The 27,073-nt window shown below is 33.3% G+C and overlaps 2 protein-coding genes and 1 long non-coding RNA gene across 4 annotated transcripts; 2 read left to right on the top strand and 1 right to left on the bottom strand.

Annotated features, from left to right (window-relative positions):
* Positions 1–11,540: 11,540 nt before the first annotated feature.
* On the top strand, positions 11,541–16,589 carry LOC107490419 (carbon catabolite repressor protein 4 homolog 5). The gene is made up of 14 exons (XM_016111199.3): positions 11,541–11,941; positions 12,366–12,529; positions 12,905–12,970; positions 13,074–13,126; positions 13,368–13,449; positions 13,767–13,813; positions 14,086–14,173; positions 14,336–14,428; positions 14,531–14,563; positions 14,795–14,892; positions 15,132–15,264; positions 15,604–15,689; positions 15,771–15,855; positions 15,942–16,589. Exons 1-14 carry the CDS (start codon positions 11,635–11,637, stop codon positions 16,008–16,010), a joined length of 1,404 nt encoding a protein of 467 aa, XP_015966685.1. The 5' UTR covers positions 11,541–11,634; the 3' UTR covers positions 16,011–16,589.
* A 464-nt stretch (positions 16,590–17,053) lies between these two features.
* LOC107490388 (ethylene-responsive transcription factor ERF119-like) lies at positions 17,054–18,550 on the bottom strand. Of its 2 annotated transcripts, none has more exons than XM_052262475.1 (2): positions 18,218–18,550; positions 17,054–18,126 (listed from the first exon to the last, which is right to left on the bottom strand). In XM_052262475.1, exons 1-2 carry the CDS (start codon positions 18,276–18,278, stop codon positions 17,267–17,269), a joined length of 921 nt encoding a protein of 306 aa, XP_052118435.1. In that variant the 5' UTR covers positions 18,279–18,550; the 3' UTR covers positions 17,054–17,266. The 2 variants fall into 2 exon arrangements, with proteins under 2 accessions (XP_052118435.1, XP_052118434.1); XM_052262474.1 differs by having other exon boundaries at positions 18,350–18,550.
* A 2,743-nt stretch (positions 18,551–21,293) lies between these two features.
* Positions 21,294–24,822, top strand: LOC127747514 (uncharacterized). The gene is made up of 6 exons (XR_008009377.1): positions 21,294–22,187; positions 22,369–22,517; positions 22,807–22,905; positions 23,184–23,225; positions 24,076–24,253; positions 24,723–24,822. It is a non-coding gene; the product is annotated as an uncharacterized LOC127747514 (long non-coding RNA).
* Positions 24,823–27,073: the final 2,251 nt, after the last annotated feature.

The following is a 27,073-nucleotide window of genomic DNA, read 5'->3' as shown; positions in this document are numbered from 1 at the left end:
AAGTTCTCACCCAATAGCTTGTAAGTCTTCAGTATGTCGCCATGTCCAGCTTTTTTGGTGTGGAGTGAAATTCTTGCAATAACATTTCACACAATTCTTGAAAATCAAGTATAAACAACCTTCCTTGATAAAGCATAATTCCATCCTTCATTGTGTACATCGCCTCATTCCCGTTACGAGTGCCCGTTTATTTTTCCCCGCGGGAAATGGGGATACACATGGGTATCCGTGGATATTAAATTTAAAAAATAAAAAACTTTAACCATGAAAAAATTTTATACAATTCAACTAAATGTATCAAATCAAACTTAATTCAAACACATTCAACATTACTAAACCCAATTCAATATTATTCAACTAAATCTCTAACATACAAACTAAAATAAAATGAAATAGAAAAGTGTCCAACAAAAGAAAATAACAAATCTTGATTGACGATTATAGCTTGGTGATAGTACTCTCTTCTTGTAATGATACAAATTTGGGTAATTAATTGGTGCAAATTTAGATATTATGCACATCACTAATTTGTTTCTAAATAAAACTTAAAAAAAATTAAACATATACTTAGCAGGTCTCCATTTTCTTTCCCATCACGGGTAGCTGTGGGTTCAGGTTCTTTTTCCATCCTTACCTGCTAGTATTGATCAAAAAATTCCTTGGTAACAGGATCTTGCTACAGCACTTCCCTTAGTGTAGTCCACAACAATGATTGCACAGTGGACAAATCCTTCAATTCAACACTGACTCCTTCTTCAAGCATCCGAGACAATGCATCTGCCACCTGATTCAATTTACCAGGTTTATACTTTATCTCAAACTCATAGATCAATAATTTAGAAAGATAGTGTTGTTGTTCTAGTGTCAAAGTTACTTGTGTCATGATCTCTTTCAACCCTTGATGATCAGTCTTAATTAGGAACCACCGTCCTAACAGATAGTACCGCCATTTGGCCATGACTTGAGTGATAGCATAGAGCTCTCTCACATAGACCGATGCTACTCAGAATCTCTAATTAAGTTTCTTACTAAAATAGGTGATAGGGTGCCCATTTTGAGAAAGAACCGCGCCTACTCTTGTATTAAAAGCATCCGTCTCCACTGTAAAAGGTTGGAAGAAGTGGGAAGAGCCAAAATAAGGATTCTTACCATAGCTGATTTTAATTCCTCAAATGCCTCATCTGCTTCTCGGTCCTAGTGAAAATTTTTCTTCTTAAGTAGTTCAATTAGGGTGCTGCTAACCTCACATAGCATGGAACAAATTTCTGATAATATCCTGTAAAATCCAAAAAATCGCGTAATTGCTTGAAGGTGGTTGGTTTAGGCCACACTTGTATGGCCACTATCTTTTTTGGATCAACCTTCACCCCTTGAGTGCACACAACATGGCCTAAGTATCCCACTTGAGTCTGGCCAAAAATGCATTTAGAATTTTTGCAAAAAACTGATGTTGAGATAGAGTACTAAGTATTGTCGATAAGTGATTGAGGTGTTCTTCTCATGACTTGCTATAGACCAAGACGTCATTAAAAAAATATAGCAATAAATTTTCATAGGTAGGGATGGAAAATGTGATTCATCGTCGCTTGGAATGTGGAGGGTGCATTAGTGAGCCCAAACGGCATCACTACAAATTGATAGTGCCCTTCATGGGTTCAGAATGCAGTCATAGGAATAATGTCCTCATTCATGCGAATCTGGTGATAGCCAGACCGTAAATCGATCTTAGAAAAATACTCAACTCCAAACAATTCATTCAAAATCTCTTCTATGGTCGGAATCGAAAATTTGTCCTTGATGGTAATCGTATTTTGTGCACGATAATCCATACAAAACCTCCAACTTTCGTCTTTCTTTTTCACCAATAATACGGGGATAGAGAAAAACACTCTTACTCTCTCGTATAATACTCGAGTCTAGCATCTCTTCTACCAACTTAGCCATTCATTCTTTTTGAAAATGTGGGTACTTGTGCGGATGCACACACACTAGTTTGGCACCCGACATAAGCGTAATATGATGATCAATTTCCCGTAGTGGGCCAGTGTGGTAGGCTCTTCAAAAACCCGCTTAAACTTGTCCAAGAGGTTCTGGACCTCCTCTGTTGGCATAGTCGCTTCGGCTGTCTTAGTTCCATTCTCAATCACCTTTAAATGATAAAAATCAGCAATCACTTCACTTGTCACAAGCTTGTGTAGCATTTGATTGCTAATTTTCTCCACTGAGAGTAGTCTCTCTCCTTGGAGCATAATGTTAACATAATTCACCTTGAATTGCATTGCCAATAACCCGTAGTGAGTAGTAACATAGCCTAAGCACACGAGCCACTGCATTCCCAACACAATGTCTACCCTTATAAGTCAATAACATAGGTATTAATGTTGAACTGGTACCCTTGCATTATCAAAAGAGTGTTCTCACATTGTGCTCTGCACCCAATCACCTCTCTATTGCCGACTAACATTTAGAGAGGTATAACTTATTGTATCGGAAACTTAAGCCTTTTCGCCACACTAGCCTTCACAAAATGATGAGTACCTCCTCCATTGATCAGGACCATCACAAGCTACCCCTTATACGTTCCCTTTAACTTGAAGGTGGTAGGTTAGTACTATCCAACCATAGTATTAAAACTGATTTTTGGTTGAGTGAGTTGGATAACAATGGATTTTTCTGGTTCTGATGTCTCAATAACAATTGATTTTGGGTCTTTTAGAATTTCTTGCAACTCCTCTTTGCTAATTAACAGGTAGCATGATGTCTTGGAGCAATAGGTTGGCGATCATTTGTCTTCACAATAGTAGCATAAGTCTTTTTCTCTCTTTTGTTTAATTTCTGCAGTAGGTAATTTTTAAATGGTATTGCTGGTGTCTGGCTTGGTATTGTTGAGTTTACTAGGGGCTTGAGGGTTATGAGTGGGTGGCCTGATCAGAGGCAGGGATTATCTTGGTAAAGTAGGTCGGTTCAGATTTGGGATATTGCTTTGAGAGTGTGGGTGCTTGGTAGGGTGATTTTAGTAGTAGCTTGGTGTTTTTGTTCATAGAATTTGACTAAAGAAATGACAGATACACAGGTGGTGGGTTTTGCTAGCAGAAGCTCACATTTTAAATATTCTTGTAAACCAGATACAAACAAAAAATTAGCCAGTCTTCACTGATTCCCATAACTTGATTTGATAAGTCATCAAATTGATTTTGATACTCAATCATGGTATTCAACTCCTGAAGTGTAACTTTAGAATCATAAAAAATATTTTGCCCAAATCTAAAAATCGGTGCATCTAAGAACAATTTCCCTATATATTAAGTGTTGTTATTAACCCCATCTGTACCTATTATATGCAGGTTCAATGAGATGAAAGGAGATCATACGTACCCTCATATCTTATGGAATGTCGTATTATTCAAAATATTCTCATACCTTGAAGGCTTATTCCTCAACGTCTTTACCAACAAACATGGCCAGCTCAACTTTTATTCCTTTGAGGTTTGATAGCAAGGAATATGAAGGGGGACATGAGAAAGTAGGGGTTCCTTGTAAAATCCAGTCAAACTATAATTAATTAAATAATAAAACAAATATGAACAAATATGGTTAGAAAATTTAGCATTCGGAATTTGATCATTTAAATATGATATTTGGATTCAGTGAATTTTTCTGAGTCGAAAAACATAGTTTTCAGCGTAAAAATGCATACTAGAAATTGACCGGCAGTCCCGGCTGAGATCTGTTTGATATTGCGACTGAGAAAATTAATTTTGAAGTGAATAAGGTTAAGAAATTATAATTTATAATTAGGGAAGATAGAAATTTTTAAAATACGATTTAAAACTCTAATCATAAAGGTTTTGGCCCAAAATTGGTCCAACGGACTAAACCGAGTGAACCAGAACCAAGTGGACCCAAACCCACATATATAAGCCTTCACAATAATCCATTTCAGCATCATTTATTTCCCCTTTCTTGTGTTCCACGGCGAGAGAGAAGAGAGAAAAGGGAAATCAAAACTAACTCCCTTTTATCTTCAAACCACCATAACTTTCTCTCCGGAGCTCCGATTGACGAGCCATTTGTGGTCACGTGTCACTCTTCTCCTCCTCTTCAATTATATCTAGGTATTGTGGTGAGTATTTTACTCTCCTCTGCCTAATTTTTGTTTTCTACTTTAAATTCAAATTTGATTATGGATGTTGAGTAATTTTATGATATTCATTATAAACTTCAGTGGGTTGAGGTAAGAAATCACTAACCCTTGTGATTTACTAGATTTTATAAACCCTAGGTTGATGTATGTATGATATTGGTTGTGTTAGAGTTGTTGGATGAGATTTTGGTACTCTTGAAAACTTGAATTTGGCTTGTGAAACTCTTGGTGGAGTTTAAAGCTAGTGCTTGGTGAAAATTTACAAGGAAAGATCAAATTGTTGTAACTACAAGAGGTACGGTATAAGTTTCGTTTAAGTACCGTGTGGTATGATATGAATTCCTAGGCTAGATGCCCCTAGGATTAGGTTTGGATTGTGTGTCTTGATTGGAATTGATGTGTATAGATATTATGATGTGGAAATTAATAATTTGGAATGAGTTTTGTGTGAATGGGTATGTTTGGTATGTTGTGGAATTGAGAAATTAGTTAATGATGATATGTTGATGAATTCCTTATGTTAAATTGAATAGATGCTGGGCCTGAGGCCGTGAACTTTGGGCCAGAGGCCGGAAAAAGGTAAGAAAGGTGAGTTGATGTGTGTATTGTGTAATGATATAAGAGATTGGATGGATTTTAGATATTGAATTTGTGAATAATTGGTTTGATTATTGAATAATAAGGTTTGAAGAATTGAGGTATGAAATTTGATAGTTTTGGGTGAAATTATGTAGAAGAGGTAGGTTTGGATTTGGTTGAGTGTAAATATGTGAATGTGGTTGGGTTGTGGTCAATTTGATGAGTGAAAATGAATTTGGCTTGTGAACTTTGGAAAAATTGGTGATTTATGTTTTTAGGTAAAAACTGATTTTTGACCAAATTCGGCGATCTGTAACTCGGTCTTCGGAGTTGGGAATTCTTCAAAATTAAATTTTTATGAAAGTTTATTCAACGATCTTTCCAACGGTTCAAGAATGGTTGAAAAAGAAATTTTGTAGAAAAAGTTATGAAGTTTTGAAAATTGGGGTCAAAAACTGGTTTTTAACACTTAGCAGCTTTTACCTTTTCTGTAAGACTCGCGTACGCGAGGGTGCCACACGACGCGAGCATTGGGCTCTGTCCGGTGGCCTCGCGTATGCAGAAGGGGGCATACGTACGCGAGAGTGCCTAAATCGAAGCCTTGCGTACGCGGATAGTGGTATGCGGCGCGAGCAAATATTCTGTCTTCACCACTCGCGTACACAACCAAATTTCGCGTATGTGACACCCCCAATTTACATTGCTTGCGTACGCGAGGTTCACAGATTTTTGAAAAAGTGTATTTTTATGTATTTTAACCATTCTTTTAGCCTCCCAATACCTTTATAAACGTTGATAAGATTATAGAGCCGGTAAAATTAAGTATAGAGGAGCTAAGAACAAGACCTAAAGAGTGAGTTAATGAATTGAAGTGAAAGGGAACTAAGTGTGGCTTGAATTTATGATGAACGCACTAAGTGTGGGTTGAAATTATGATGAGAATAGCATAAGTGGAGGTTCAGATGAGATGAGGTTTGAGAAGTGTGACGGACACTATATCTCGGGATGAATAGATGAGTCGGGGTTGAGAACTTCCCCTAATTATTGTGGTTATAAATAAAGAGATACAAGTTTAAAGCCTGCGAGGTGTACAGAGCACTCACCCTGCAAGACGAATAATGAGTTTAAAAACAGATACAAGTTTACAGCTTACGAGGTGTACAGAGCACGTAACTCTGCGAGCAGTGGCGGCAAACTCATCATATACAACTCTTTGAATTTTTGGAGGTTGTGTCTCACTTTTTTCGTGATTCATTAAAATAGAAGAACTATCTACAGGTATTGATATTATAAAAGTTATATGTTCTCTTTATTGAATATTAGCCTTCCTCTTAAAAAATGTTTCAATTCTTTGATTTTTTATGATTATTTTATATAAAAATTTGAATATATATCCTATAAAATATATAAAAAAGAAGTTAGAATGACAAATATTAAAATTTATAATATTTATTGATTTTTTTTATCAATTTATACAAATACAATAATATCAATATTTATTGAATATTCTAATATTTTTTATCATATGAAAAATTAAATTAAATAAATAGTAAATATAAAATAATATTAAATTACATAAATAAAAAATACCTAATTTTTCATCTTTGAACTCAAAGGTAGAGGGAGTGTTGCTTATTGAATAGAGAGCCGCGAAATGCGAATACACTCAGTTTAGTCCAAATCCAACATGTTTTGAATATTTAAAACTAAAAATTACTGTGCAATAAAAGGAAGAGATAAAGATTAAATTTTGGTATTTTAAGTCATAACAAAATATTTGAGCCAATTGAACTAATTTTTTATTTTTTGAAGAAGTATTACTAATTTTTTAACCAAAAGTTTGGGGGGGTCATGCCCCCTTGTCTTAACTAAACTCCGCCCCTGACTGCGAGGTGTGTAGGGCATTCAACCCTACGAGACTTTTCCTCTGTCTGCGAGGTGTATATGGCACACTCATCTTGCAAGATATACAGAGTATTAACTCTGCGAGGTGTACATGACACTCACCCTGCGAGGCTATGCTATATATAGCGAGTAGACAGTAGAGAGGACTATGCCCGAGTTAGCTACCAGACATGTCGGGTTGGCAATATAACTGACAGATGATATCATCGGCCATAGGACAGGCATTCATCATTTGCATATGATTGACTTGTTTGGGTTTGCTTATTTGTTGTGGATTGCTAAATCATATATGCTATGTTACCTGACTATATGCTACTTGTTCTACTTGCACCTTAATTATGTATTACTTGTCTGTATTGCCTGTGTTTGTACAATTGAGAGGTCCCTCATGTTGGTGTCGGTTGACGCTGAGGGCTGTTCTTGTTGAGATGATTTGGTGATATGATTGAATGATGATGATGAGTACTAAATGAGATGATTTGAGATTCCTGGGTAGACACAGTAAAGTAATTTCACTTGCTCCAGGTAGAGAATGAGATAAATGATATTTAAACGTCGAGTTCAAATTTACTGGTTATGATTTGGTCTGAAATTGAGTGATAAGAGGTTTGAAGGAAACCCATGGATCGGGGGTTCTCATTCTGTATATATATCTCTTATTTTTCAGATGCAGGTCCCGGTGTTCAGCAGTGAGCTGTGCTTTATCTTAGAGGTGGTGAAGATCATTGGATTCTACTTTACTTTTGTTTAGAATCTCTCCGATTTATTTTGAAAAACTTATACTATGTATTTATTTCTTTTAGAATTTGCCTATAGAGGTTTTTATATATGTCTTGGGAGGGATAGAAAAAATACTATTGTCAAACTAATTTTAATTCTGTACCCTAATCAGCTTAAACTTTGCAGGTCGCGACTAGGCTAGTTTACTTATTATTCTATTCATATATCTTGTCTTTATCTTATGCTTTCTTAATGTCTTGACTCTTATCGCTTTCTGAACACGCTTTACCTTTCTGTTATCGGTATACGAGAGCGTTATCCGTTCGCGATTTTATTTTTTCTTTTTAGGCTTCTCTTTAGTACTTTCCTTTAACATACATATATATACGTATTATTATTATTCCACCTTAAGTCATATCACCTTAATATCATTGACTTATGACTCGAGTATAAGGATCTGTATATTAGGGTGTTACATTCCTTCCATTCCAAAGTTCTTCATCGGTTTCTTCAATTTAAGTGCTCCCTTTAAGGTAGTGTTTAGATCCGTTAGGGCTTCTTCCATGGCAAACAATTTACTGTCATTTATTGAGAATTTGCTGTTCATTTTCATATGACTTCTTTGTAACGCAGCTGTCTCAATCGATAAACAAGCGAGTTCATCTAAAATTTATACTGGATCAGCCTTTCAACGAGAGCACCAAATGTTAAGCTTATGAATTGAATTTGTAACAATTATGAATAATAGAAAAAAATAAAAAATTATTATAGAAATAAATATATAGTGTAATATATTGAACTAAAAAAATAAAGTGAGATCTTAAGGAAAAAACTCCTTAAAATTCTTAACAAAATTCTTTTATGATTCACTCTTCCACTCATACGTCCCATATATTTAAGTTACCACTCAATTCTCTAACAAAATGAACAACTCAACAGTTGGTTCTTATTCACTATTACACTCCTATTATTTAGTACAGTAGTCTTTCATCCACAATAAAAATTTTCTAGTTTTTTTCGAACCAATTTCAATTTTTTTTGCTCTGCTTAAGTCCAAATTCATTTATCCCTTTTCTTTTGACTCAACTTTCTCATTTACTTGGACTTGCACTATTAATAACTTTCGGCGCATCCTTAAACGCTCCTTACTAAATATGGAGTGCTGCACACCTTGTGAATTCATTAAATCTGCACTTTTTATTTATTATATTTTATTTGAATGGTCTAGATTTAATACGGCAACCTGTTAATCAGGTTAATCATTTTTTTACAAGTTTTAGATTTTTTTTGTAAATCTCAGATATTGAGCTGAAGTTTAAAATAAAAAATAATATATAAATATTAAAAACAATATGTCTGTACAAAAAAAAATTATTGGACTTTAGAATTAAAATAAATAATACATAAAAAATAAGTTGAAAATTTATGTACTAAATCCAAGAAAAAAAAAGATATATTAAAATCTTAAAAAAATAATATTAAATATATATTATGTATATAATATTAAAATTTAAATAAATTTTGTTTTGTGTGAAATAAAATTATAATATTGAATATAAACAAAATGATAAAAAATTGTGTTATATATATATTTTATGTATACTAGCGGCTCAACAGGCACTAACGTGCCTGTTCAGCCGCTTTTTTATCGTTTTTAAGAAATTAATTTATTTTTTGTTAATATATCATTCACTTTTTAAATTTATTAGATAAGTATTTTTTTCATTTTAATATTAATGTTACCTTATTTATATCATATTTTATTAAAATTAAAATTATTTATTTGGTTCGAACACTATGACAAGAAAATTTTTTTATGTCTACTCAATAAATATTATATTCATTTATTTCTATATTGCATGTAAAATAAATAATTAATGTTTAAAAAAGTTAATAAAAGAAAGAAGTATTCTTTTTTTTACCAACTCTTAGACGAAAACTATGTCATTTGAACTATAACTCGTTGATAAAGAAAGAAATATTCTTAATTATATATTAAATAGAATAATTATTTATTAGATTCATTCTTATACAAATAATTTTTTTTAATTTTATATCTGTAATATTTTATACCAATTAACTTTAAAAATTAATTATTTTTTGAATAAATTAATAAAAAAATAATACAAATAATTGTTTAAATATAATTGTATTTTAATTTTTCATTTTATTATGTACAATTTGAGGATAATTTGAAATAAAAGATAATGAACTGCCATCTATTTTGTGCTTTGACTATGTCATCATCTGAGAATCATGGCGCCTTCATGGAGACGGGGTTCTCCTACAGAATCGATTTTGCGTTTCGAGTTAGCCAACCGGCAGCAGCGACAGACATGCGTCTTCCTTTTCTATGGCAGCAATTATTCGGACTTTGAAGGTCATTTATGGTAGAGGTGGAATGTGGTTGGTTCAAGAGCGTTAAAATCTGTGACTAGTCAGAACGATAATGGAAGCACCTGCCAACAAATAAAACAGTGAAAATGTTTAAAGACATCACATCGACAATAACAGAGTAATGGATGAATTCAATAAAATTTTTCTGAGTACTTTTGTGGTGTAAAGGTCGTCCGTGTGTTAAATGAGGGAATTAGTATTTTTGTTAGTGTGGGTTTGTTTGTTCAGCCCATGACAAAAATAATAATAATAATAAATAAATTTAATTTACCTAATAACTTTTGATAGTAGGTTAATTTTTAAAGAGTGTTGCACTCCCTACTTTATCTGGAGTGCATTAGCTTTCGCCATAACTTTCAAGCATAATCTATATTTATATATAAATCTATATGGATAATTTTTAAGATTTTTTATTTTTATAAATTCAATAAATATAATAATTATTGAAATAAAAAATTTAAAAAATATTTATCAAAATAAATACTCCTATTTTATTTCGTTTACATTACAAACTAGATATATGTATTTAAAAAAAATTTAGCAATAATAAAAAATATTAATAATATCAATAATCCAAACTTTTAGCATACAATTAATACATAAAAAGATTGGTAGAATAGATTAAAATGGAAAGATGAAAAGCGTGAAATTGATGTACGATAAATAAAACACAAAAAGATGAGATAACCGGTTGCCAATTATTAGGAGAGGTTGACGGAGACAATCGGCAAACTGTAATCTTTTTGTGTTTTTTTTATCGTGCATCAACTTCACACTTTCCATCTTTAAATTTTTAGGAGTGGGCACAATTACTATATTTATTCTCATCATGGAACTTTCCTTAAATATGTACGAATTTTTTATTATTTTTTATTTTTCAAATTTAAATCAATCCAATTAGATCATACTTTAATTTAAAATTTTTAATGTATTCTTTTTTAGTACTAATTGGAAAATTTCATGATGAGAATAAATACAGTAATTGTGCCCACCTCTAAAAATTTAAAGATGGAAAGTGTGAAGTTGATGCACGATAAAAAAACACAAAAAGATTACAGTTTGCTGATTGTTAGGAGAGGTTGATTAGATAGTGGGAAGAGAAATGAAACGATTATCTCCCATGTGAATAGTGGGAGATAACGTGAGAGATAAGCGTTTCGATTTTTTTTTGTTCTAACTATTGGCAAACAGTTATCTCATCTTTTTGTGTTTTATTTATCGTGCATCAACTTCATGCTTTCCATCTTTCCATTTTAATCTCTTCTACCAACCTTTTTATGTATTAATTGTATGTTAAAAATTTGGATTATTGATAGTATTAATATTTTTTATTTTTTAAAAAATTCTTTTTTAAAAATACATGTATGTCGTTTAAACTGTAAACGAGATATATACAAATTTATCTCGTTTACCGTATAAACGAGATAAGAGAGAAGTATTTGTTTTGATAAATATTTTTTAAATTATTTATTTCAATAATTATTATAATTAATTTATTTATTAAAATAAAAAATCCATAATTTTTAGACTAAAAAGGAATAAATAAAAACATAAAGTTATAAAGATTTTAATTTCAATTCAATTAAAAATTTTGAGTTTGAATACGAAATTTAAAACATCTCTTATTTGTAGATGTGTACTTTCTTGAATTTAATTTAATTTAATTTTGAGTTTACATGTGTATGTAAAATGTAAAAAAATTATTTTAGTTAAATAATACGAAGGAGATAAACGCAATATTTGATATTTGAGGGGGGCCATTTGTAATATTCAAAGATATAAATGTCTCGGTAATTTGACTAATTTCTCCAAAGCAACCACCGGAGCGAAGACTCGTCCCTGAACCCTAATTCGCCGCACGCTCCACCGCCATCAACTTCTCCGACGACATGGCCAGACGCAACGACAGACTACCTCCACCGGAAAATCCAAACACCGATTACCGGTTAAAGTGGAGAAGACCTCATCGTTCGGGACCATCAGATGCTCACTTTAAACGGCGCCGGTTGGCGCCGAAGTCGGAAACTTCGAACGGAACCCACAAACCTCACCGGTTGAACCGGTTTCAAGCCTTTAGTTCTTCGTCCCAAAATCGTAGAAAGAAGAGAAGAGTTGGAAAATCCGGCGGCAGCAGCAGCCGCGGAGCGTGTTCCCGAAGATGGGTTTTTTCTTCCGCAGATTGTTCCAACTGCAATGGTCAGAATTGTTACGGATCAATATAGTTGAGGGAAACAGTTTCTCTGAATTTTATTTCTCCCATGAAATTATGCCTTTAATTTTCACCAATAGTTGGTTGCAAATATGTTAGTATATATAGAAAGTGAGTTTTGTTAGGATTATTATCCATTGTAGCAAAAGTTTGACAACTTTTAGTGTTAGATTAATGCATTGATATTGTGACCTCAAGTGAAAGGAAAACAAATAATGATGAATTTAATTTGATCTATATTTTGGTCTGTGCAATTTACTGAACTTGTTATGAATCTAGAGAATGATCGTATTTGCTTTATTGTTGACATTAATGATGAAACGACTAATGTTCTGTTCTGCAATTTGTTAAAAATGTTTGTGATTTAGAGTGGATTGTGTTTATCTGAGAATTCTTTCATTTGATTTGTAGATAAGGTTACTATAGTTTCATACAACATACTCGGTGTTGAAAATGCGTCAAAGCATCTGGATTTGTATGCGAATACTCCACGTAGTTTCTTGGAGTGGGAGAGGCGGAAAAGGCTCATATTTGAAGAGATCAATACCTACAATGCAAGCGTGTTGTGTTTCCAGGTATTTTGATAATCCTTCCCTGATTTATTTTATATATGTATATCATAGCACAACTAATAAGCTTCTTGTAACTTGTGGACATTTTACATTTAGGATATACTTTTGAGCTTTGAAAAGCACTTGTTTAGCATATGTATTCTTTTTATTAGCTACAACTATTGGTTACATGTAACAAATATTTTTGTGAAACCTGTGATATTTTTATACATGTTACTTCATGCCATTGCTAAATGACTATAGTTAATGCTAGTCGACATAATCATCTTAATTTAACTTTTACCTTGTTTAGTATTTATTTTGAAATTTAAGCTAATATCATGCATCCCATTAGATTATCAAGAATTATTTTCTCACAACTCCTATGACTGCCTGCAGGAGGTTGATCATTTCAATGACCTGGATAATCTATTCCAAAACAATGGCTTCAAAGGTGTTTATAAGGTGTGTAGTATAAACATTTGAATTGTCCCATAATATTCCAATTTCCAAATATTTGATCAAGTTCTGTACATGGGTTGTTATCGTCATTTATCGATCATTTCAGGCTCGCACAGGGGATGCGCATGATGGTTGTGCTTTATTCTGGAAAGACAAATTGTGGGTGTCCATTACCTATTACTGGCTTAGTGATTAAGTATTTTAGTTTTGTGACTCATTAATTTCTCCAGTATCTGATGTTTTTAACACTAAGTCACTGATGACCGATGATTGTTCTAAATATTCCTTTATGCGACAAAATTCCGACAGATCAAAGACGTACCAATCATAGAACATAGCAATTGAAAATGAGAGTTCCAGATTTGGCCTAAATACAGTATATTTTGAAATACAATTGCAGATTCACTCTTTTGCATCAAGAAGATATAGAGTTCCAAAGATTTGGTCTCCGTAACAATGTTGCTCAGCTTTGCGTTTTGGAGGTAATTAGGAATCAATTTCTATTTTTCTAAAAGATTTATGGTTTTTTCTCTTCTCTAGTTTTGTGTTTCTTGTCTATATTTTGTTTTTCCTCTATGATCCTGATTAACAATATTTATGATAGATTACTTCAAGTCTTCAACATGAAAAAAAGCAAAAGGGAAGAATAAAGATTTATGACAGATAATGCAAATTTTGACCCATTAAGTTCTTTTTACTTAGTATACTATAGGCTCTTTATACACATGAAGCCATTTATTTCAGTTTGATAATTTGTTTTATAACATTAGTTCTTATTTCATTATTTGGCAATTGGCAGGCACGAAATGATAAACCAGAATCCGAAACATCTGGACTAACAACAGTGTAAGTTTCTCCTGGGCTTCGGGAAAATGGGTTATGGGTAATATAAACACAATTATTTGATGTCACTGATTAATCTTTCAATTTAACGAGGATTTTATTTAAATATCATGGAATGGATATTAAAGTATATAAAATTTGTTAACATGTGGCCTTAATCTTAAGCTGCAAAGCTAGTATTAAGTGAAAATTTTGAAAAGAAAAATGGAAGTGTCATGTACATGCTCACACTTTTCATACTTCCCATTTTGAAACTAATTTATCTACTTCTATAGGACATCATCTACCCAAAGAAAAAGATTTGTAATAGGAAATATACATGTGCTCTTCAACCCAAATCGTGGAGACATCAAACTTGGCCAGGTAGTGAGGGTGCATTATGTTGATTTTGCATGTGCCGGCAAATCATTCTGCTTCACTGGTTGTACCAAAAGGGAGGAAACATATTTAGTTGTTTAGGGTTGATTAAATTTTCTAATCTATTTTATTAATTCAGTTAATTTTGCTACTTTACATGATGGATAGGTCAGACTTTTACTTGATAAAGCTTACAAGTTATCAGAAGAATGGGGTAGTATCCCTGTTATTATTGCTGGGGATTTAAATAGTCTTCCACAGGTAACATCTTGCTTTGTACTAAGAAGATGAACAATTTCTGATTAGGGGTCAAATGTGCTGTTACTTCATCACTGCTTTTTGTTTAAATCTCATGTTTTTCAGAGTGCAATATATGAATTCCTGGCTTCTTCCAAGGTGAGTTTGCCATATTCTAATCATGGTATAATCTAAAGCATTTTAGCTTGTTATTTTTAATGCAGTCTGTTATTTGATTTAGTGTTTAATTTTCCTTTCTTAGCGCCCTAGCCTTTTGGTTTATGCATGGGATTGAGGGAACTGTTTTTGTTAACTGCATGTGTTCTAGATATATGGCTTCGAATGAGTTTAGAATTTTTATTAACTAAGTTATTGCTTTATTTTCTGCAGCTAGACATCCAATTGCATAATCGCAAAAATATGTCCGGACAACTTGAAATACAGTCCAATAGCAGAGTTTTCAGATCACAGATTGGTTATGAAGCGAGGTTGGTTTTGAGTCTGTACAAAGTCATTTATTTTAAGTACTATGTATCATGAGTCATGACTTCATCTTCGAACCCCTCCATATAAAGTGACAAATCAGATTCAGGATCATTTAAGTCTCTAATAATTCATGATAAGTTGTCGCTTTATTATTCCATAGGGCTGGAATAATTGTTCGAAAACGTGTAATCCAAGTGTTATGTATTCATTAATTAATTATTTGGGTGTATATCTGTTGCAGCATTTCAATATCCCGTTCAAGGCAATTTCTTCATGGATGGACCATGGAAGAGCTAAACCTTGCAGCTGGCGCAATTGGAGTCACCAATCTTCAGCATCATCTAAACCTCCGCAGTGCTTACAGTGGTGTTCCTGTATGGTGTTTTAATCTGCCAATCATATTTTTGGGTTTCTTCCAACTAAAATTGTTACAGTCTGCTACTTCTGCTCTTCAGGGGGGAAAAATTGTCATTTTAATTGAATATGTTTATCTTCAGCACCTTCTAGCTCGACAGTACTCAGAATGGTGCCCTTGTTTTATGTTTTAATCTGGCAGCCATTTTTCCGTCTCTAATCTAATTTCTCTTAAATTGTTTCAATCTGCTAATTATGCTCTTTGGAGCAAGTAGCTTTTTTTTGTCGGATATGTTTCAGTTTCTGGGAACTGATATTTAGAAGTTAATCTTGCGTAAATCTCATAGTTTCTGCTGCAGGGAAACCATGGTACAAGAGATGATATTGGGGAGCCCTTGGCAACATCATACCACTCCAAGTTCATGGGAACTGTTGATTATATTTGGTAATTATATTTTTTTCATTTTAAACCCCCAAAATCATTTGCGTTTACCAAAATTTCAGTACTGATGCCAGTGGTAAATAGGCATTCGGAGGAACTCACTCCAGTAAGAGTTCTTGAAACCTTGCCCATTGATATTCTTAGAAGAACTGGAGGACTCCCCAGCGAGGTAGTTAGTTAAATATGAGGCTTCTTTGTATATTTTGTTCCACACAGAATTTGTCATCATCATACATCAACTCTGCTTCTGTGCAGCAATGGGGAAGTGACCACCTTGCTCTTGTATGCGAATTAGCTTTTGCAAATAATGGGACGGTGTCATGATTGTTTCAATCTGCAACTCTAACCGTTCGGCGTTCCCTGGATATGTGGGGTCCATCCGAGCTTAAAAAGCTTATTAACAAGGGTGGAGCTTGAGGGAGCCAAAGCATTACAGCGCATCTCGTTAAATCCTACAGTTGATGTCTGCTCTCTTCCTCCTCGGACATCCCTTGCGCGGCACAGTTATTTCATCACAAAGAAGCATATCATTAAGTAGGATTGTGAATTGCACCTGATGATTGGAAGTAAATATCATGTCACAAACGAGCTGCAAACCCTCCTCACCAGCACCGATGTTGCATGCAAATGCTTTCAGATGCTTCAAGCAATTTCTGCATAGTGAAAGGGCTAGGTATGCACTGGTTGAGTTTCAGAGAGTATTCTAATTGAGGGCCTCATCACCCTTTTTTAGCTATGATTGTAGAACTCCAATTCAATACAAATTATGGCATAATGTTTAAACCTTCCTACATTGCAACTCCTTGATATTATGTTAAAAACATCAGTTTTGTTAAGTCACATCATTCTTGTAATTTTTTTTCTTTTGTTTGCTCAAGTTTCATGGAACGGCCTATAACACTACTTTGTTAGCTCTTGCAATTCAAAAATAAAATAAAATAATGACTTGTGTCGCCTTCTCTGTAGAAAGGTCCGGATGATTAACTTCTGATTAAAACGGTTTGTTCTTAATTAGCCTCTCTTATTTTTGCCTGAAGGGTGGGAAAATTGCTAAAATATTTGTTGACTGGACACATCTTCCTAGTTTTTCTTTTCTCTTTAGTTTTTATTTTTTGCTTTCTGCATTTTATTTTATTTTATTCCTTTACAACAAACTACAGTACTTTTTTTCTTTACTCTTTTGAGCATGTCTTTTCAAAATTAACATGAGAAATGAGAAGGAAAAAAGGGGCTGAAATTGTCGAATTGCATACATTCAATTCCTCTACAGCTGATCTTAAAGGTTCTCATTCAAATTGCAACACAGAAAATATCAAACAGATTTGAAGTTTCATTTATACTGTTTATGACAAATTGTAAAACAAATAGATCTGCAGTAAAATTGAGAGCTTGAATCTTGTACAGGTCTAACAAGGTCACACAAGAAAAAAGACCAAGAACTTCGTTATAATGATAAACAAAGCCTCAGCAATATAAAGATATGCCTAAATTTTGTTTTGCCTATATGTGCTGAGATACTCTCTGCAACTTTAGCTCCCGCTCCCAGTTTAATTCTTATAACAGCAAAGTTTGTAAAGACATTACAAATTCAGAGTTTCATCAAACCAAGTCAACTCTGAATCATCAAAAGCAGTTTCAATATGTGGAAGAGTGCTGCTACCTTCACCATCTTTCACATCCCACATAGCACAGCCACCATTGTCATTGACCAAGAAACTATCAAATTCATACCCAAGCAGTGATTGCACAATTGACTCCTCAAGCAAATGCTGAAATGAATGATGATCTTCCGCATGAACAGGTTCCATTACACCTTCAATAGCACTTGTTTCCACATTGTCCTTTCCTTCAACAACTGGACCATTGCTATCATTATCAGATGATGCTCTTGTCGCCGCGACATCAAGCACGGATGCTGGGGATGGATGAGACAACACTTGATTGCCATCTTCTAAGTCCAATACACCAACCATTCTCCTCAAAGCCAGCAATGAGTTCACAAATTCAATTCTCTTCTTCTCATAAGCGATGGCAGCTTCTTCCTCCGTATTGAAAGTACCAAGCCACACTCGCACGCCTCGGATGGGGTCTCGGATTTCTGCCACATACTTCCCCCATTTCCTTCTTTGAACACCTCTGTACTTGCTGGATGATCTCCGGCTCCTATGGTTTCGCAAAAGGTTAAGACATGGTTTGATTTTGTCAATGCTGATACCTTGTTGTAAAGAATCATCATCATCCACTTCATACGATTCGGTTGGCATGCATGGAACCAAGATTTCTCTGATGAATCTCTTAGGACCATGTTGTTCATAGTGATTGCTCAAAAAATTGTCATCTTCTTCGCTTGAACAATCTGTTGCATATGGGTCACTATAAATTATTCTAATTCTCCTCATAATGTTCAAATTTCCTTCTGTTCCTCTCTTGCATTTCATTCCTTTAAGACCAGAATCACTCAAAATTTCAAACCAAAGACCTGTCTCACAGTGAGTCACAGAATTTGAAGATAAAATAGGAAAAAACTGAACCTTTCTCAAGGGAAATGTGAACTGAATGTGAAACCTCCAAGACCCATGTCATGAATTTCATCACAGAACCATAAATTATTATTTTAAAACACTAATATGCAATGCAGACATGAAGGTGAAGAATCTACTTACCCTTGTTTTTTAATCTAATGATCTTAGCATGATGGAAAAGGTTGGACTGTGCTGTTTGGGACTCTGATGGAAGTGATTGCATGCAATTGCAAAGGTGAACAAAGAACAAAATGCATGAAAGGAAGCAAATAGAAGGGACAGAAAAAGAAAAAACCAGACACTACTAATTCATAGATTCACACTCTTCAGATTTTTAAGATTAAGAAAAGGAAACATATATTTGGTTTATTTTCTGCACAAATCCTTGACAGTTTTCCCTTTTTATCAACCACCTGGTATTTACACGTGAACAGGGTGAGTCAATGATTTATCATTTAGTAATTTGTATATTGGCAATGCAAGAATCTAGAAATAATAAACTAAAATTACCTTCTTTAACTTAAATTTATAATTTTATATATTTAACATCTATAATTATATATCTATTATATAAAATATTAATTAATTTTTTCAATGATAATTAAGAATTATAAAATAAGATAAGAGATAATTAAGGAATAAAAAATTCCAAACATTTTTATTTGTATATAACCATTAGAAAAAAAATTGTAGACTCAAAATAGAAATTGAGCCATCAAAATTTAGTTAAGAGAAGGGAGAACCACTTAAATCAGCTACACTTACACTCCCTAACTTAGGTTAAATAAAAATTGCTTCTAAAAATTACTGCTTGAATTTCAAAATAAATACTAATTTAGTAAAGCAATATATTAAAAATTTTATGTATTGATTTTCACAAAGGAAACTTTATGTATTCAGATAATTAGGTGATATATTTAAATTTTAATGTATTTAAAAAATTCAAATATATTAGTTTAAATAGACAATTATATTAAATTGATCTTAGTAAGATGACTGATGTCATTGAACATTGCACAAGTTTTTTTTTTTTTGAACATACGATAATGTTAATTTAATAGTAACAAAATCCAAAGGTGATTCTAAAAAATCTTGTATATTAATTAAGAGTTTGACCAAAAATACTTGAGGTATTAAATATAGAAAATACAAATTTCTATTAGAAGACTACGGTTTTAAATTATAAGATTTCTTTTTTAAAAATAAGGAGACTAAAATCTGTGACCTCTTTAAGTGAATATAAAGACACTATGTTATTTGAGATATAGTTCGTTGACTTAAATTATAAGATTTTAAAGTATATAATCTTAACAAATGTCATGTTTATTAACAAAAAATTTAAATTATAAGTAAAAAGTTTAATAATAACAAAATAGATGTCAATACAAAATATAATGAATTAAATATTATAAAAAATAACAATAAAAATAGACACAAAATTGCAAAGAATAACAGTCTTAAATCACATAAAAGTATACATGATCTAGTTTGATCCAAAGATTTGAACCGAGCCCAAAGCATTTTGGCCCATATTGGCCCGGACCCAAAATGACTTTGGGAAGGTCGGAAAAAAAAAAAAAAACGAAACCTGAAAGAATACCTCAATTAGGATTGGGCTATATCTCGGGTCATCCGGCTCGGCCCCGTGAGGTTTCGTACTTCTCCATAAGGGTGTACATGATTCGGTCCGATGTGAAGATTCAGTCTGGACTCGAACATTTTAGGGGCTAATTTGGTATGATTTTACTGGGTATAGGGTTGGATAAGGATTTCAAAAATAGATCCGGTCATTATTTAGGTTCGGATTCGGGTTAGGACGAACCCAACTTTACTCGATCCATGTACATGCTAAGGGATTAAAAAAGGTATATATTTAATTTTAATATTATGTTATATTAATTATAAGCTTATTATTTTGTTTTTAATCACACTTGTTGAATTAGAAAATAGATCAAAGAAGCATGAAATTAAAATTTATGGACAAATTCAAATTCAAATATGGATATCAACTTCTCGGTAACACATATATTTTTTTTCTTCTTTATAAATAAGTGCATCATAATTTTTTAACATAGAATTTATCAAGACTAAGATTTTACCGGTTTAGACTCAGTTTCAGTGTGATCCGAAAGTAATATAATTTTACTGTGTTTAGAGCCAAGTAAAAGTCTAAAAAATAGACCCAATCATTATTTAGAGCCGGATCCGGGTCAAGACGAACTCGTCTTCACCCAACTCATGTCCACCCCTACTTCTCCAAATGCTAGAGTAATTAGTTAGGATATGCACTCAATCACTCACGCAGCGCACAAAGCCATCACCAATTTACCACGCACCTTCTTCTCTCAGCACGTAGTGCCCTGACCTAAACCCCCTCTCCTCTCGGCATGCAGCCACGCACTCTCATCCCCCATCTCATGCACAGTGCCATCCTTTGTCTCTCACCATTCTCAGCGACAACGACACCAATGCGACGACGCTTTTCTGCTCCATTAATCAACCACTAGAACTCAGTCCCACCACGAGTAGAAGCTCCCACAAAACTCAATCAGCCACCACCTCTATTTTACTGTCCGTGGTCATCTTCTTATTTTCTTCTCTTACCTCTGTTCTCAAATTTAGGTAAATACTTAATGTTATGAATTTAAGAATGTTGATTATTAGAACTCTTGATTAAGATTTTTGTTTATTGTTCTAGTTAGTATTTTTATTATTGTTCTAATTAGTATTTTGATTATTGTTCTTACCACTATAAGAAAAACACCCATTCAGCCACACTTTTTTTAGGTTACATTTGAAAAGCGTAGCCTATTTTAGGAATAGGCTACGCTTTTCTCCGTGTTTTCTTTTTGTAGGAGAATAGAAAACACATTTGTAGCATCACTTAAAAAGTGTAGCGTTAAGTATTATAAATATCACTTATAAAGCGTAGCCTTATCTTAAAAGTTATGAGTTTACTTTTTATACCAAAGAATACACTTTTAAAAAGTAACCTATTTATCAAATTTCAAAAACGCTTTAAAAATGTTGCCTAATGTATTTCAAATCAAATATCCGACACTTAGTAAAATTTTTTTCAATATTCAGCAAATGATACACATACAAACACTTAGCCAAATAAAATGAAAACATAAAACCCCACCTTAGTTTTTCCCTTCTTCGCGCCACCCCCAAATCAGAGAAGACTCTGCGCCATCACCACTCATTGTAACATCCCTAATTTCTAACCCTAAATTCCAAAATCCCCAAATTAACTCAGAAAATCCTAATTTCCCCAGTTTCTGACCCTAACATCTGCAACCTCACCCTCCTTCAACGTACAAACAAAAGCAGCACTGTAGAGAGAAGAGGGATCGGGAGAAGAAGAGAAGAGAGGAAAGGCCTGCCCAGCCGTCACCACCGCAGTGCCGCTGCAACTATTGCCACCTTCAGAGCTGCGGAAAGTCGTCCTCCCTGCCGTCGAATGCCGCCGTCGTGTCGCACATGAGAGAGAGAGAGAGACAGATTCGAGAGGAGCTACCCACGATCGCTGCCGTCGAAACCAGGCTCGTCGCCGTCACCACCCACGAAGCTGCGAGGAGCCGCTGTCGTGCTCGTGTCGCTGTGCGCCGTCGAGCTGCCCTCACCCTGAGCCGTCGATCTGTCACCACGGCTACAAGGGCTTGTCGCTGGAGCCACGACTGTCAATGAGCTTCCGTCGCCACTGCCGTTCAAGCCGCTGCTGCCGTCGATTTGGAGTTGCTGCGATTGGAGCCACTAGTGGGGGTGAGTTGCTACTTCCCTGTTGCCGTCCTAATCATATTCAGCGTCCACTGCCCTGAGCTATTTCTGCCCTTGAGTTCGTTGAGTTCGGATTCCTTGTGCTACTGTAACTGTCATTACTGCTGTGGGAACCAACGTTTCTGTTTGGCTGCTGTTGAAGGTCTTCCACCATCACTGGAGCTGCCCAGAATCATCGTGGAAGCTGCCAAGATATATGGTTGATTTCTAATTATGCCAAGACATCATCACTAATTAAGTTTTATGTTATTTTTTTATTTTATTTTATGTACTGACTGCATTATAACTTGTGAATCCCATTTCCTTTTTGATATTCAATGTTTTGACAAACTGCCATGGTTTATAATCTATTGATACTTGCCTTTTTCATGCTTAATCAGTCTGATTTAGAGATATTTTGGAGCTAACTAAGGCTTTTAACATGAAAGAGACTGAGGCAAAGGCATATATATATTTAAAATCCAGACTGAGGCAAAGGCAAAGGCTTTATGATTTTGCACTTACAGACTATGTTTGTTCAAGCTTAGTAGTAAGTCCTGTATGGCTGTATAATCTTTCTTTCACGTGTTAATATTTCTTTGAGAATGTTGGCACAAAAAATGTAAAATGGTTGTCATATTGATATTGTATTTGTACTGATATTCCCATTTCTCGGGTATTCTTAGAATAGTAATTTTTTTTAATTTTTAGTGAAAAAAGTAATTTAACCTCTCTGAACTTTAAGCTCACATGCACTTTACACCCAAAATCAATTTACTTTTTGTAACATTTTGATTTAGTACCTATTTATTAACTCACTGCCTCCCCTTATTTGTCAGTTATCTGTTTTGAAGCATGAAAACGAAGCATTATCAAATGCAGAAAAGCGAGCATCTGATGAGGTTCATAGTTTATCTGAAAGGGTGCAGCGCCTGCAGGTACTGCTCATTTCTTATTTGTGTTTCTTTGATATGGCCTAGGAACAAATGAGTCCCGTAATGAGGTTTGGGTGAGATTGTGGGGTTATGGTAAGGATAAGAGGATGAAAGCATTTTTGTAGATTGAACCCTTTTGATCTTCTGTGTTTTTTCCAGTTCTAACTGACTAAACAAGTAAGAGACTACTTGCTATATTATGCATATTCAAGATGATGCTTATCTTAGCTTGCTATATTATGTTTATTCAAGATGATGCTTATCTTATGCTTCTGTTGCAGGCTAGCCTAGGTACCATACAGAGTGCTAAGGAAGTTCGAGAGGTGTGTTATTGCTATTATTATTATTGTACAACTCACTTCGATTTTGCTTTCATAATTTTCTTATGAAAGTTTTATTAGTTCGTAGATTACACAATTGAATTCTGAATCTAACTTGAATCCATATCTACAATTACCATTTCATGATCCTCACTGCTGGTTGTAAATGGTGCACAAAGGATGTACATAAAGCTTGCTGCAAAAGCTGTATATGAATTTGCTTTTGGCCATGAAATCCAAGGGTTGTGTTCGATTTTTATCTCACCTCCCCACCACCCGAAAATTAACTGAGTTCATTTTCCTTTAAAGAGCCTTCATGAGAACAGATTATTAGAAAATTATGCATTGCTCTTATGACTCTTATTTTTCTTTACTCTGATCTGATCATGATGGCTGCATGCATTGTTTTGTTCCTTTTTTAGAACTGCTCATTTGCATAGTTATTAGTTCTTTTTTGCCATGGCCTTATGCTTATACACTCAATATTTCATAACTTAGCTTGTTTATCTAATATCCTTATACCACATTTGTGAATTAGTTGTTTATGTTGTGTGGATGCTTAAATAAGCAATAGTTTTAAACTTGGACTACTATTGAGTAATTCAGATGCATCAGCTATAGTTAAAAGTTTGGTGGATTAAGTTTAGAATTTTAATATGCTTAAAATTTTATGGTTGTAGATCATGGGAAGGTCAGGTCAGAATTTGGATTGGATACTAAATGAAATTTGATTTCCAGCAATGTCCTTCCATCTTGATTTCATGAAGTTGAATGAATCCATTTTCTAAATTTATAGCTCTGTGCCTTTCTTCTACTCATAAGCACTAAAATAATTTTTTTTGTATTCTTTTAGGAACAAGTAAAGCTACAAAATTCTTGAGAGCCAATTGAATTTCTCTTTTCAAAGTACCAGAAGAAACAGCAGAGCTACTTGGGAAATCTGACCTGTATTTCTTTAGCCCTGAGCATCCTCCATTGACCGAACCAGCTCAGAAAGCCCTTGACTGGGCCGGATGAGAAATTGAAGTCAGGTATTATGGTTTCTGCCTTTCAGTTCCATGCCAAAATTTGTTCAATAAATGAGTTAGACTCATTGTCAGTTCAGATTTTCCATTTCGTGTTGTACTACTTTGCAAGTTACTGTTGCACGAAATTAAAATGAACTGAAAAGAAACTTTGAGTTGTCTTGTGCCCCATCTGAAAATGATTTTAATCTGTGTATGACTGTGGTAATATTACATGTCTGAAACATATAGGATTTTAATCTCTTTATGTACTTCTTTGAAACTTACTTGGTGGAAAAGACAGATTGCAATATTAACCGCTTGACATTGCTGCTCTTTTACTCGGCCTTATGTACAAGAATCTGATAACAACTTTGAATGGACCAGTGTTAAAGAAAACTGCTCTGAAATATATGGTGATCATGGAAAAAGAAAAATTTTTCTGCTGCCTTTTCACTTTCATACTAACTACTTTTGTTGAATTTGATCTTTCCAGGATTTTGGGAACTCCAACTGAGGAGCAATGGCCGGGAGTTACTTTGCTTCGTGATTGGCATACCTACCCAAAGTGGGAACCTCAGAACTTGGCGAGGACCCAAAGGCTACGCTTTTCAGCACTAATGGTTACCATAATTCTAAAGAATAGGCTACACTTTTCAGAGCTACTGCATCACTTTATAAATGTAACAAACAGTATACCTATAGCTACTCTATATAAGTGTAGCCTTTTGTCTCTCATTTTTTTTAAATTTCTGTTATATATATATATATAAACAGAAATTTTAAAAAAAAATGAGGGATAAAAGACTACACTTATATAGAGTAGCTATAGGTATACTGTTTGCTACATTTATAAAGTGATGCTGTAGCCCTCAAAAGTGTAGCCTATTCTTCAGAATTACGGTAACTATTAGTGCTGAAAAGCGTAGCCTTAGGTCCTGAACAGCATCACTTAAAAAGCGTACCCTATTCTCAAAGGCCAGAAGCGTAACTTTTGATACAGAAAAGCGTAGCCTTTAAGAATAGGCAACACTAGTATAGGCATCCCCTACAAAAGTGTCTCCGAAGCCTAAAAAACGTAGCCTTTTCCTAAGGCATCACTTTTTTTCGTTTTTGGCTACACTTTTCAAATGTACCTGAATGGGTGTTTTTCTTGTAGTGTACTTCTGATTATTAATGATGGTTATTTGTTCTTAATTTTAATTATTGCTGATTTTGTTTGCTTAGGCAACATTTGTTTTTGAGAACAGGACACGACAATACACTAAGAACAAGATATAAAAGATAGATACACAAAATTTAGTATTTTTGCATTCTGTTTGGTGATAAAGTAGATCAAATTATGAAAATTGAATTTATTCTCATTTTTTCATTTAAAAAATTTGAGCAGAAAAATATAATAATAAAAAATATAATTATAAAAAATTAACAAGAATAATAAAAGAAAAAATAAAAAATAAGTTGTGTCATTTGTTAGTGTCTCTGTGTCCTTCTTGTTATGATGGATACAAAATACACTAATTCAATGTCTCTAAACACAATATCTCTGTCTATATCTAATCTGTCAAACATGATTTTGTATTTTTGTGTCCCTGTCTCAGTGTCTCGCCCCCTATAAACACAACGCAGCCTTAGTGATGGTTATTTGTTCTTAGTTTTGATTATGGTTGAACTTCTTATTTGTTTCAATGCTACTGAAATTTTTGATTATTGTTGAATTATTGTTAAAGGTTCAGTTTTCACTCGGCCTTAAAGTGTTTAGATTTCATCGAGTCTAGGGTCGAGTTATGATCTAAAAAAATAAATCGGTATATATTTAAGGTCGGATCTGAGTTAAGACAAATCCGATTTTCACCCAATCTATGTACACTCCTAAATTTAATCACATGCAGTAAAAAACGTGCATATTAATGATTTTATATTACTATTAGATTTAATTATTCTGTTACTCTCTATAATTTTATCAAATTTGTAATTAGGTCATTTATAGTTTTTTTTCTTTCAGTTGAATCTCTATACTACTTATTAATTTTAATTAGGTCCTTACCAGTATAAAAAATGTTAAAATTAACAAAATATTTTTTCATAAATTAAAAATATTCATAATTAAGAATCTAATTAAACATTTGATTACATATTTTTTGGGAATAATAATCTGTTAATTTTAACATTCTTAATACAAAAAAATTTAATTATAAAATTAAAAGTAGTGTAAGAATCCAATTAAAAAATATATATATATATAATGACCTAATTACAAATTTAATAAAACTAGATAAATTAACAAAATAATTAAACTTTACTACTATTATCACTCACTTAATGTTTTTTTTGTTAATTGTGTTTCCTAGGTATAAAAGGAAGGAGACAAAGTTATCACATTATGGACCATTTTGAATATGATGAAGAGTCTATTTGAAAAGTTTTAAGAGCTATTTTTTAAAGCTTTTGGCTTATGAAAAAGTCATATTAACGGTGTTTAGTATAATTTTTAAAATATACTTTTAACCTCTCAAAAAGTCGTTTAAGAGTTTTTGAAAAAGTAAATAAAATTAACTTCTCTTATTTTCAAAACCTATTTAATCACTCTTATTTATTAAACAATTTTAAAATAAATATTTCTATGACAACTTTACAAATACAAAATAAGTTATTTATAAGTTGTTTTTAATATAAATCTTTATGTTTTAAACCCTTTTTTTCAAAAGAACTTAATTAAATTGTTTACTCAATTTAGCCTAAATCAAATTAAAATGACTTTTAATAAGTATAAGTAATAATAATTATGTTAGATAAAATAACTTTTAAAATTTAAAAATACTATAATAGACATAAACATAAAAGTTA

This window comes from Arachis duranensis, chromosome 5 (genome assembly GCF_000817695.3).
Source record: "Arachis duranensis cultivar V14167 chromosome 5, aradu.V14167.gnm2.J7QH, whole genome shotgun sequence".
NCBI lineage: Eukaryota > Viridiplantae > Streptophyta > Magnoliopsida > Fabales > Fabaceae > Arachis > Arachis duranensis.
This window is presented reverse-complemented; position numbering and strand designations above follow the sequence as displayed.

What these genes read in the sequence shown, in the direction of transcription:
- LOC107490419 (XM_016111199.3), top strand. Translation starts at nt 11,635, where the DNA reads ATGGCCAGACGCAACGACAGACTACCTCCACCGGAAAATCCAAACACC. An exon ending in CAAGCGTGTTGTGTTTCCAG is followed by an intron (nt 12,530 to 12,904) that starts GTATTTTGATAA and finishes GACTGCCTGCAG; the next exon opens with GAGGTTGATCATTTCAATGA. An exon ending in TTATTCTGGAAAGACAAATT is followed by an intron (nt 13,127 to 13,367) that starts GTGGGTGTCCAT and finishes ATACAATTGCAG; the next exon opens with ATTCACTCTTTTGCATCAAG.
- LOC107490388 (XM_052262474.1), bottom strand. Translation starts at nt 18,431, where the DNA reads ATGCAATCACTTCCATCAGAGTCCCAAACAGCACAGTCCAACCTTTTC. An exon ending in CATTAGATTAAAAAACAAGG is followed by an intron (nt 18,127 to 18,349) that starts GTAAGTAGATTC and finishes CTGGTCTTAAAG; the next exon opens with GAATGAAATGCAAGAGAGGA.